The 12445-nt window shown below is 38.7% G+C and overlaps 1 protein-coding gene across 7 annotated transcripts in view; it reads right to left on the reverse strand.

The window, feature by feature from the left end:
• The window catches only part of TMEM241 (transmembrane protein 241), a 56271-nt gene that overhangs the window by 27494 nt on the left and 16332 nt on the right, over positions 1-12445 (reverse strand). For 5 of the 7 annotated variants that reach the window (XR_005259751.1, XR_005259750.1, XM_038162182.1 and 2 more), the window contains exons 7-11: positions 11638-11689; positions 10841-10889; positions 8796-8841; positions 7808-7843; positions 1165-1199 (exon numbers count right to left, since the gene is read on the reverse strand). Coding sequence is in view for 4 of the 7 variants with exons in the window: in XM_038162182.1 (XP_038018110.1) it covers positions 1165-1199; positions 7808-7843; positions 8796-8841; positions 10841-10889; positions 11638-11689 (218 nt within the window). In the remaining 3 variants the exon portion in view is untranslated. The remainder of the gene's footprint in view (positions 1-1164; positions 1200-7807; positions 7844-8795; positions 8842-10840; positions 10890-11637; positions 11690-12445) is intronic. The other 2 variants (XR_005259752.1, XM_038162208.1) reach the window with 1 other exon arrangement.

A 12445-nucleotide genomic window follows, 5' to 3' on the forward strand; every position in this document is an offset into this window, starting at 1 on the left:
TGAACATTACTAGTTTAACATTCCTTTGAGCCTTTACAGCTGGCTGACTTTTCATTTATGATGCTTTCCACATTTCTGGCGTGTTTAATGATTTCTCTCTGACCTTGCTTCTAGCCAGTTCTTGCCTTTGGTTGAAAAAGGGAAAAAGGATACCTAAGAGTATTTATTCTTTTCCAGTATTCAGAAGGTCCTGCTTAAGCAGCAGTTGCCAGTGGACAGACATGTATCATATCCACTTCTTTTATTGTGCAGCATGTGATAGCTCCTACTGAAACAACAGGAAACACAGACATATGGTGGCTGCTTCCCCCTCTGGCATTTGAACTCTGTGAAACAGAGCATGTTGAGAGGTTTAAAGAGTTCTCCTAGGTCTAAGTAGAGCTCTTGAATACTTGCATTTCCAGGAACCTGGGCTTGGGTGTTGTTGGTGGCAATTCCAGGAGTTCTGTGGCCTTCAGGCTCTACAGATTTGTATGAAGCTCCATCTTTCAATTTTTGAAATGCAGGACTGTTTCACTTAACATGTATGTCTATCCTGGTGGGGGTTTCCTATATACACAATCTGCACCATCAGGAAAAGGGAGAATTTATGTTTCTTTAAATGCTTCCTTCTTCATTTTTCTGGCTGAACAAATGTAAGCAACATATGATCACCTTTACCCTCCTAATTATGAACACACCAGAAGGTAGGAATATTAGCCACCATAAAATTTCTCAGTTTTTACCACCTGATGTGCTGCTACTTCAAATTCTGCTATGGGTCCAAGCAATGGGATCTTTGTTATGAAAGCAACAAAACAAAAACTCTGCATAGCACTGGGGACAATGCAGAGAAGGAAACTCAGTTCTATATGGATTGCTGGGACACTGTTCTGAAGAGGACATGTTGGCTTAGGGAATCCTTGTTCTTTACCATGCACCACCTCAAAAACTGTTCTTTGTTGTCAGTCCCATACTGCTTGTTTGCAAAGGACAGCTAAGAATGGTAGTGGAAAATATCATGCAACTTACACCAAGTTATATACCCTTCTCTCCTCTTCCAACATAATAACATATTATTGGTCATATTCAGGGCTGAAATCCTAAGGGTTTGGTCACTAAAATATGCATAGAAAGCAAAAGCAACATAGAAACCTAAGAAAGGAAGAACTCAGTTCACTTTACCTGCTGGATGGGATGCAGAGGCCAACAGCACTACACTAAAAAAAAAAAAAAAAAAAAATTTGGATACTACAGAATTTATGGCATGGGCTGAAGACTATAGATTGACAGCTTTGTGTTTGTTTTTCCGTGGTGAAACATATTCCAGTTAAGTAGAATAACTGAGACACAAATACCAATTAAAAGAAAACATAAGTTGATTGGAAAGGAATGTCTGGGGTCACCTCATAAAATTTCTGACCTGAAGCAGAACTATCACAAATATTTGATGATGCCCTCTGGTTCTGTCTTAAAAAGGCATGGTCTCGAAAACCTACCAGCATAGAGATTCCACACCTCTCTGGGTAACTTTCCAGGACCATTCTACCCTCCCAGCAAAGAAGTTTTTCCTGCTATTCCATTTTTAAACTGTGACTGTGTTCAAGGGGTTCCAGGACGAGGGAAGAGACGAGAATCTTGACTCCTGGTTTCAGAAGGCTGATTTATTATAATATGATATATATTATATTAAAAATGTTATATTAAAACTATACTAAAAGAATAGAGTGAAAGGATTCATCAGAAGGCTGGAAAGGAATAGAAAGGAATGATAATAAAATCTCATGACTCTCAGAGAGTTGATGCAGCTGGATCTTTGATTGGTTATTAAGAAAAAACACCTCACATGGACCAATCACAGAAGCACTTGTTGCATTCCACAGCAGCAGACAGTTATTGTTTACATTTCTTTCCTGAGGCTCCTCAGCTTCTCAGGAGAAAAAAATCCTAGCAAAGGATTTTCATTAAAATGTCGTGGTGACATTAAACCACCAAAATTTCAATGTATGGTTGTTGCTCCATATTATGCTGAATATTGCATGTAGACAAGTTTAAAAACACATGAAAATAAACAATGTACCAGCCCGAATTATTCACCATTTCCAGATACAAGTGAACAAGAAAACCAGCTGTGACCAGTTCTTTATCTGAAGTATTGTCACTAAAGTTTTCCAAGGTCTTACAAAGACCTCACCCTTTTGAATTTGCAGTATAGGTTGTACAGAGCCTTTTTTAGTGTTACTGATTTTTCTTGTAAATTTCTCTTCCTTTTTTTTTTTTTTTTTAACATTTTTCATTCCAAATCGCTTCCAAGGTTAGAGGGCTACAAAAACATTCTGGGGTGCTGTGAGATTGGATAAGCATGCACATTTGTAGAGCTACAGCTTCTTCTAGTTATCAACAACATACATCCATGACGAACACTAAGGACTAGTGGGAGAAGAAGAAAATAGTATCTCGAGAGTTTGCTTCTTGGTAAGCAGCAAGCATTGCACTTACAGAGGTTAAAAGACCTTCATTAATGTTATGAATGCTTAAGCATTCCAGGCCAACTCCCTTTTCCAGTGTTAACACAGCTACCATTTCCAAACCTGTTCACTCGCAGCTGGTCCCAGCTCTCTGCATGACCAAGCTTCCATGCTTGGTGACCTGCCCTTGGCAAGCTTTGGTGGACCCCAGCATCAGTCACAGAATCACCTGCAGCAAAAGGAACTGCAAAGAGCATGGAAATCCCATGGCCAAGGAAGCCCTGGGGGGAAGATTGTCACTGAAATCAGCTGTGGAACACAATAGGCTGAAGGAGGAAAGGGTTTATGAGGGACAGACAGGCAGGTATTTTGGCTTCACACTTTATAAGTCTTTGAAAGGCATCAGATGGTATAGTATGATCGCATTCTCAACATTTATACATGGTTTTAAAAGATGTTATTGCCACAAAGGTATTAAACAAGGCAAAGCAGATCACTTACAATAAGTAATTTGCCTACCCCTCCTCCCCACACATAGATGCTCTCCCTGTAAAGGGATGCCAAGAGTAATTCACAATAAACAGGCCCAGTTCCTCGGATTCCTGGTAAAGAGAGAAAAGGAAGAAAAGGTCTACTGCTTTTGACTGAATAACAGAGAAAATAGGAGACTGACAGGGAAAGTGAAACTGTATCAACAGTGATGAGAAGTAGGGCTAAACCATGTTTCTCCACTTGCTTTTTTGAATTATTACATTTTAAACAAAAACCCACTGAGACATGGAAATATTCAGAGAGAAACTTCCTTCTGCAACCAAGAGGAATTGATAACCCTAACAGACAACCCTAACAAATCCCAGGTTTTGGTCCAAACAAAACAACAGGAGAAAACAAAACCTTAATTGTGAAGTGCAGGGCAGGTTAAGGCAAATGGATTAGATGGCATTACAGCTGCTCTGTAGCCCTGCTCTGAATGAAGCATCTGTAAAAAAGACACGATGATGCTGTAAAACCAGATTAGGGATTCAGAGGTTTCTAGCAGGACAGCCTGGATGGATATGAGGCTGCAGCAAAAACAAATTCCATGTGCCGGATTTCTCTGCTCCTCTCTTTTTCCCCCTGTACTAAATACTAAGAGCTGGATCACTCGTGGTTTCCTTTCTGGAAAAATGAGGTTTGGTCAGCAAGAAAAGCAATTTATGCCTGCAAAGCTGCTCTCCCCTACTGCAGCATTTTTAATTCACAAAAGTGACAGATTAGCAGCTCTTCCAGAAGCCAGATGTAGTTTTGCTGCATAGAATAGAGCTTTTACCTCATAACTTTGCCATTTATTCACCATTTGAAATTCTCCTGTATCTATTTTCTCCTCACCAATGGCTGCTAGGCCATCTAGGCATGCCTTTGTGAACAAATTTCAGACAGAGACAGGTATTGGGATGCACTGAAACTTTCTTGCAGGTTCTTAACAAGAAGTAAAATATCTCTACCTGCCTCAGCATAGGAGAAAGCCCAAGAGGAGCTACAACCTGCTTCTAAGACATTTATGTCTCCCTCAACATGCTAGGCAGGCATTACTACTCCTCTCATGCTACCCCTCACTAGCTAAGGGGGAGAAATCTGGCTCCCCCTTTGATGAAAAGTAGGGGAACAGAAAGGAATAAAAGAAAATGTAAGATTATGAGAAAAAAAACCCACTAGGAAGTAGAACAGTAATGCAGAAGTCAGAGTACAGAGAAATACAGTACTGCAGTTTACAAAAGGGGGTGGGATCAAGAGGATTGGAGGATTAGAGGCAGGATCTTGGAAGTACATTGAACCTCTTCTCTTCCTCCCTGCCCCAGATGCTTAAACACAAGGGAAAGAGGAACTGGATGGGGCTGGGCACTGAGAAGCAACATTACCCCTCCCTTCTCTGCATAGCACAGCTCTGCTTTCCCTCCTACACTTGTTCCTGGCCTGGCTCCCTTTTTAAAAGCCATTGAATAATCATGTTGGAACTGATGAAGTGAGAAGAACACCAGACTTTCAACATCAGCAAATATTTCTTCAGATCTGTTTGATTCTGGAAAGTTCCCATTCATATACATTTACTTAGGGTGTTCTTTTCTTCCAAACTGTTCCAGATTTCTGAACAAGAAATAGTGCATGGTGTGTAAGGACAGCATATGTTAAGAGACTGCTCATTTCAGTCGCACTTCTGGAAGCATCCAACAGAGCCTTCTCTTTTATATATATACATATATTTATATATATATTTCTTTTTACTCTAACATATTGGTATATTCTAACGTCCAATAATTTGTGGCAGATCTTTTAATCTGCTTCATGCAGGCAGTCTGTATACTCATAGAGTACAACTGTGCTTTCATACTGAACTGAGAAATACTTTGAACATAATAACATGAGTATTTTGAACATAATGAACACTTTGAACAAAATTCTATGTATTTTTCCTATGTATTAAGAAAAATTTCTTCACTAAAAGGCTTTGGAATCAAGCATTGGAATAGGTTGCCCAGGGCAGTGTCTGAGTCACCATCCTTAGAGGTATTTAAGAGACATGTGCAGCTCAGGGACAAGGTTCAGTGGTGGGCTTGGTAGTCCTTGCTTAATGCACTCAGTGACCTGAAGGGTCTGTGCCCACACAGCTGCACGTCTGATCTAGGTTAGAAATAAGGGGCTTTAAAGACCTGTTGATGATAGTTTTAAGAGGAGAAAGTTGCACTGATACACACTAGCAAGTTTCTTCATAAATCATAGAATCATAGAATCATGCTTGTGTAGACAAGACCCCCAGTACACATTAAACTGTCCTGTCCTGGAGGTGGAACTGCAATCCTGTCATGGCCAGAACAGTTCTTGAGAAGGCCTGAGAAGAGGAAGCAGCCTTAACACCTGCTAAATCACAAAATTTACTGCTGGGCACCCTCTGACAGGGATAATCGGTAATTCTGACCCAGAGCTGCCTGTGAGGAGTTAGTGCTCATCCAGAGAACATTCCTTTAGTCAGTAATATCTAAAAACAGTTTTGATCGTTTTCTACAGAAATCAAGTTTGTGCAGTAAAGCTGGGTGTACACAGCTCCACACAGCTCTCAAACATGCTGAACAGCTTCATTCAGATTTGGGAAGTGGCAGTGCTCTCTGAGATAACTACATGTGCAGGGGTCTCACACAGAGACAAACCCTGCCAGTGCCTCCTGCAGCAGGATTCCAGCCCCGTTAGACACTGGAGGAGACACGTCATGGAGGTTGCAGACCAGGAGAGAATTTCTACCAAACTTTACACCCTTTCAAGCATCATTAGCTATTTTGACAAAACAAAACTCTAAAAGAATTCAGATGTCGCTTATCCCATTGTCCATGGTACTGCTTGTTTTCCCTAGGCAAGATGAGGTCCAAATGCTATGGATTGTGAACTTCTCTAACACACAGAAATGTATACCCATACAGACACATAGACATACAGAAATACACAGACCCAAACCAAACGAATAAGCATCCAATTTGCCACCTCCCTTAAGCCACCTGTTTTCCAGCAAGTTGCTTTGCACCATCATCTTGTGAGCTACGCTGACCTTTAAGTCTGTTTGTGGGGAAAAACTTTGGAAGCTTTGATAACAAATTTTTGCTCTTAAACAGGTGCTGAAAATAGCCAACTTTCTATTTTCATAAATCCATTGTTGGATTGCTTGTTAGTTTCTTTTCTGTAAAAAGAACAGTTTTATATACATATACGGCTGCACCTCACAGTTCCTTAGCGAGAAGTTTCTCCCTTTCAAAAGCTTCCAAATAAATTATCATACTTTTCATGTAATGTGGGACTCCTGCTCTCTGCTGGACACAAGTTCACAGACTTCAAAGGGCCAAGATCATAAATAACAGAGAAACAGCCCAGCCCTGACTTTTCAATCAAAACTGAAAAATTAAGACCTTTGGCCAAAATCTGAATTTAAAGGTTCAGGCCTAGATGCAATTTTCAACTAAAATGACAACAGAGAGACAGTCAGGCAGCTGCCAAGCAAAAATCAATTGATTTTACTGCTTGGTTCATGATTTCCCTTCAACACAGAGAGGTAGCTACATCTCATTCCAGACTTCACAGGTTATTTCTGCATGTGGCAGCATATTTGCAAATTCCATGACTAATTCTTCCAAAGTTTCAATAAACACACCTACCTTCTTTGCGTAAAATTGATTTGCTTTGCATTTCATAGTAGATGGAAAACAACAACTGACTTAAACAAGAGCCTGCTTCAAGCAAACTGATATCCAGATATTGTCCATTAATGGGGGGGCCCTGGTGAATCATAAAGGCAAAAGCAGAAGCCTGCATTGCTTATTTATGGAAATAGGAGATTTGATTGAACTAAGACAGAAAGAGACACAGTGTTATCATATTGACTATGCTCACAAGACAAATGGGAATGAAGGAAAGCAACTGTCATACATTGGTGTCCCTGATGCACTTTTATCAAGGATTTTTCATGTGACCAGACAAGAGCAAATATCCATCTAATAAAATAGACCAGCACAACTTCACTTTAGTTACGCTTATTCCCAACTACTGCTCCCTCTTTCACTCTTTCTGACCACAGAAGGAATTTCTTTGAATTTATTATTCATACTTTGTGTTCCCAAATGACCTTAGGTATGAACCCAAGAAAAGTGGCCAACATATATTAGATGTGATTTCAGATGGAAGAAAATTGAATCAAGTCTCTAGATGCCTTACTTGAAATAAATCCTCACAGAAACATAACAGAAGCCATGTACACTGAATGTCCTGGTTTGTGGCTCTTTGAAGAAAGGACTGGATTTTAAAAAGCAGGGGAATCTGGTCAGTGACTCAGACTCTTTCATAGCTACAAAATAACAAGCTACTCTTCTATCTCCAAATCAGAAAAACAACTGAAAGTCAGAATTACTCAATCCCACTAATGGCACTCAGAACAATCAGTTACTGCTCGTGTTCTTTGCACACAGTACTTTTGTAATCACTACCTCCTCTTCTGGCAATTTTGTACAAGTTTTATTTTCTGAAGTGGGGTATTGCCAGGGAGTTACTCTGTAAATATTATTTCTGGAAGTGATAGATCACTTGTGCACGTGGTGATTTAAAAATTCATAATTAACACTTTGTTACCTCCTCAGATGTATATTGGCATGTCCATCTACAGCTGAGGCCAAAAAAATTCAGTTGCTAAGCCATTCAGCTTAGCCCTGTTCTTTTAGTGAATGTCCTGCTAAATAAATGTATTAAAGTAGAGGTAGCTATGAGTTTCTTCAACAAACCAAGGTTGAAAATGAAAACATATAACACATAAAACCAGCTCTGGTGTATCAAAGACTTATTCATTTTACCTGAATACATAGTTGATGTACTGTTGGTCCAGATCACTGGGAGAGGAGGCAAAGAAAAAAAGGGTTTTTTTTTTAGCAATACACTTCATTTGGTATAACAGATCAGTATATTAAACAGTAATATACAGTAATGCTGTAATGTCACATTATATTAATTTATATAATATATAATAAGGTTAATATTAGGTAATACGTTATATTATAATTACATACATCATAAAGATAATATAGCAGTAATTTTATCAACACAATAGATTATCTATCAATTAACCAACATATTCATTTACACAGGATCCACACATTATTTCTGTTGTTACTGTCAGTAGGAGTTTCATTTAAAGTGAAGATAAAGTGAGACTGATTAAAATTTAGATCCTTTAACCAAAGATGGAAGACGGTTTTGAAATAATAAGCTTATCCATGCATGTATATTATACATCATACGCAGTGTCAACATACCCATCTCCATCCATAAAGAAAACTGCAGATTACAGACACTGTGAACATGCAATGCCACCTGATTCCAAGACTACTATTTTGTGGTTGCAGTTCTAACATGCACACGGGATTAGTGCAAGGTTCCAAGGTGTTTAAGGTACTCAGCCATTCCCACCCTGTGGTAAGGCACCAGCTGCTGAACTTTTGAGACTGTGTCACAAAGGCAGATACTGACAGATTAAAACCATGTAGCTTTCCACATGAACATAGACTAATATTTCCTCTTAACACCTGTGCCAGTAATTAGGGGTTCTTTTTCCAGGGCTGAGTCATCACCCTTGGATAATACACTGTTTAAAACTAATTCAATGTTCCAGTTAGCAGTATAACTATCAATAACCACATGCTGTTGCTACCAACAATAAATAAGGCTCATCTTGCAAGAGAAGTCATTAATGATTAACCAGGAGTGGCCCAGCTCCTGCTGATCATGCAGAGCTCCCTACATCACAGTCATCTCTCTTTATAAAAGAATAAGAAAACACATTACCTTAAAGATCCAGGTTTCCACAACTTGTGAAATACTTTGTAAGCCCCTGTAATTGAAATGACATGTGTAATTGCCATATTGTGTGATCATTCTGGCAAACAACAGCTTGTTTGGCCGTGGTACTGGCAGATGTGGAACCCCTCTGAATTACAGTTTAGCAACACAGCACAAAGGATTCCTAAACCATGAGTAAAATGAACATACTGCTTCAAATTAATGGTTTTCAAAGTGTTATCAGCTCTGAGCACAGTCATGCTTCGTGGTTCTGCTAGTCCTTCTGAGGACATCTTCTAGCTCACAGCAACCACAAAGGAGAAGTTGTGTGTTTGTGCATGGTTTTGTGTGTAAATACATACAGAAAAGGTTCACAGAATGGGTTCTTCAGCCCACACAATTTTGGAGGTAAGTTCTATGATATATATGATCACCTACATAGAGCTCTCGGGTCTGAAACATCTTTCCTATTTAAAGTTCTCTCAGCTCTAGTGTCTCCAGGTTCTTTACATTCTTGACCCACCCATCTACCTCTTGTTAGCTTCCATTTCTGTCCTGGCTAAAGATTTGAGCACTCATGGAAGAAATGACACGGCTTCAGGCTCTGTTTTTTCATATCTTTTCTTCCAGGCTTTGGGTTAATTTTTTTGATTCACAGAGAAAACGAGAATATGAAAAGTCAATCCAATAGAACACTATGAAGTAGATGTCCTCAATTCTGCCTGCATTACACAAGTTGAAGGGTAGAACACTCGTCCTTTCTGTTACGCTCTGTCTTGATTTACTATGCAGTACGTCAGTTCATCTGTTTGCCCTCTCTCATAGCACCTTCATTCCAGCTGATAGGAAATCTAATTACACAAATAACTCCCAATAGCGACATCAACAACTCTCAAAACCAAGAGAAATGGAAGGCAGCTATATTTTGAGCCTAAACATTCTGTTGGCACTTCCTACACATTTCAAACACACAAATGAAGCATTCTGAAGACTCTCTAAGCAATTTTCCACCTCCATGACCAAGCATTGCTTTACAAATGAGACTCCTTGGCTTTGAGAAAGCAAGAACATCACTCATCACAGCAAAAAAGTATTTGAAGTGGAAAATCCATAGCTTTTACTTTTATATAAATGAGCAAATGTTTACCATATGATAATTCTCAAAAAAACACCAAAACTATTTCTTATTTGTATGTTAACAACATTTCAGATGGGGCTCTCTAGACCTTTCTAAACAGGAATATATATAAATATATTACCTCTGCCCTGACAATTTTAGAGTATGAATAGAAGAAATAAAGAAGGAATCATCCCTAATCTGCAGACAAGACTTAACATATGGATGAGTCACTCACTCAGTATATAGGACAGATAAGAATCAAATACAAGTCCCTTATTATCCACCAAAATACTCCAAAAACTAAAAATCTCCTATTAAATATTACTGCTCTTGTTTTCATCAGATTTTCTAGTCTGACTGTTTCTAGCTTGTTGGGGAACAACTATGATTTATCCAAATAAACATTTAGCCTGAAAAAAAAAAAAAGACAAAAGAAACCTGATAGGTTATGCAACTTATTGTTATTTTTTTTTTAAAAATGCATATGATTGCCTAAAAAACTCCAACATTTCAACATTCTTCCTCTGAGACCACAGTCTGTGATATTTTAGTATATTTTTGGCAGTTTTTAAATAAAATCTGTGTGTGCAACAAAGCTCTGCTTGGTTTTTTTTCATGTTTCTTCTCCCCTCAGAAAGAAGTCTCTCTCAGTAGGCAACCATCAAAAAACAACCAGAAAAGCTTAGTGCTGATTAAAATTGTATGTGCATTTTCTCATCCACTGTTAACAGACTGCAATATGCAGTGTGTTCTGTTGTTGTTTTCAACATAAAAGCTATAAAAAGAATGTGCTTTCTTGTATTTACTGATCTCCATTCTTTCCAAGTGTTTCTTACATATAGTGTCTCAAATATCAGTAACTTCATAATAAAGCTGGTTTCTCCAACACATTTACACTTCCTAATTCTTTTTCTAGAAGAAAATTACTTACCAACACAGATCAAGTGAATTAGAGCCCATAAATATCCATTTGGATCAAACTGCAATAAAGAACATCTACATAAATAAAAGCACAAACATGTAAACATTGCAATTTCCCTGCAGTTAGCTTTGCAAAGCAAGTACAGCAAGTGGGAGCTGTGCTACAAAGAAAGGGAAGATGACTAAAGAAGACTAGGAAGACTGAAATTCTTCCTGTCACACTCAGAAACCTGGCATATGTCAATTGTGCAGGCTCTCAGCTCTCAAGCTGGATAATTCTATCTCAGCAAGGATAATTCTATTTCAGATGTGTACACCAATTTCCATACTCATCTGACTTCAGATATTAACTGAAGTATCTAAAGCAAGGAAGCAGCTTTCCTAAGTCTCCAAAAGAGAATCTCCAATGATTAGACCTTTTCTGAATGGAGTTCTGTCTGAAGGCACCTCCTTTCTTTCTCAGGTAGCTACGGAAAGCGTGTACAGTGAATGCAAAACTAATTCAGGAAATTCCTGAAAATACACACAACTAATTCAAACCTAAGTGATTTGCTGTAAGCACTATTAAGAAGCAAAACTGTGGTTTCCACAGCCACTACCTGAGCTGTATGTCCACACTGCCCAGAGGTTTTACCATGATGCAAACACAGTAAACCCAGCAAGACTACAACACAGCAACAGGAAACATTTACAATTCCCTTTCAGGAATCCTACTCTAGCTTACCCGTAAAAGCTGCATCCCTCATATGCTAACAAGATGTCAAGCATCAAGGCCTAGCTCAAGCTGCTTTACAAAGCAGAGCTCACCTGCGTGTCACACAAAGGAAGGCACACTGCTGCTGCCAGGAGGAAGAGCACACTGTGGAGAAGAGAAAGGGAAAAAAAAAAAAAAAGCAAGACCAGAAGCTTTTAACCTGGATTTCTACTCCCAGCAAAGTAGAGGCAATTCCACCCAATTTTACACTGACACTTCATTGTTTAATTTTCTTATTCCATGTTTAAAAAACAATTTCTACCACCAAATTTTTAATATAAAAATTCTTCGTAACTTCGTACACAGCAAAGTCTTATGGGAAGAGAAGCAGCACAAAACACCTCAGAACTGATAATCAGCAAGTTTCTTTTGGTAGAGAATATTTTTCTTCACTAGCCATCTGGCTTCTCTCTTTTTCAAAAAGCCAAAATCAGCTAATTTCTGTCTGAATGGCTACCAAAAATTTCTTTAATTGAGACCAATTGCCTGTTACAGCAATTCCAGCAGATGTGACTCCATTACAAGTGACATTTCTACTCCAGAGCACAGAGCAAGATGGAATTGACTGGTATATACTGGAAATGTCTTAAGGACACCACAAGTCCTCTCCTAGTCCACCAAATTAAGCTAAATAAATTCTTAACCTGTGGCTGAGTCAGTATTTCTTTAAGCTACAGAGAATACACTGTGGAATTTCTGTGGACTGTCACTATTAATATTAACATTGGTTTTGCAGCTTATTTTCCTACTCTCTAAGGGCATGGGAAAAGACAGAATAAAGATTATTTTTTAAATTGTATCCTTGACAATAATCCAGTGGTGAAGACAAGGCCACATAGTCAGATAATGGAAACAACAGGA

Source organism: Motacilla alba, chromosome 2 (genome assembly GCF_015832195.1).
Source record: "Motacilla alba alba isolate MOTALB_02 chromosome 2, Motacilla_alba_V1.0_pri, whole genome shotgun sequence".
Classification (NCBI taxonomy): Eukaryota; Metazoa; Chordata; class Aves; order Passeriformes; family Motacillidae; genus Motacilla; species Motacilla alba.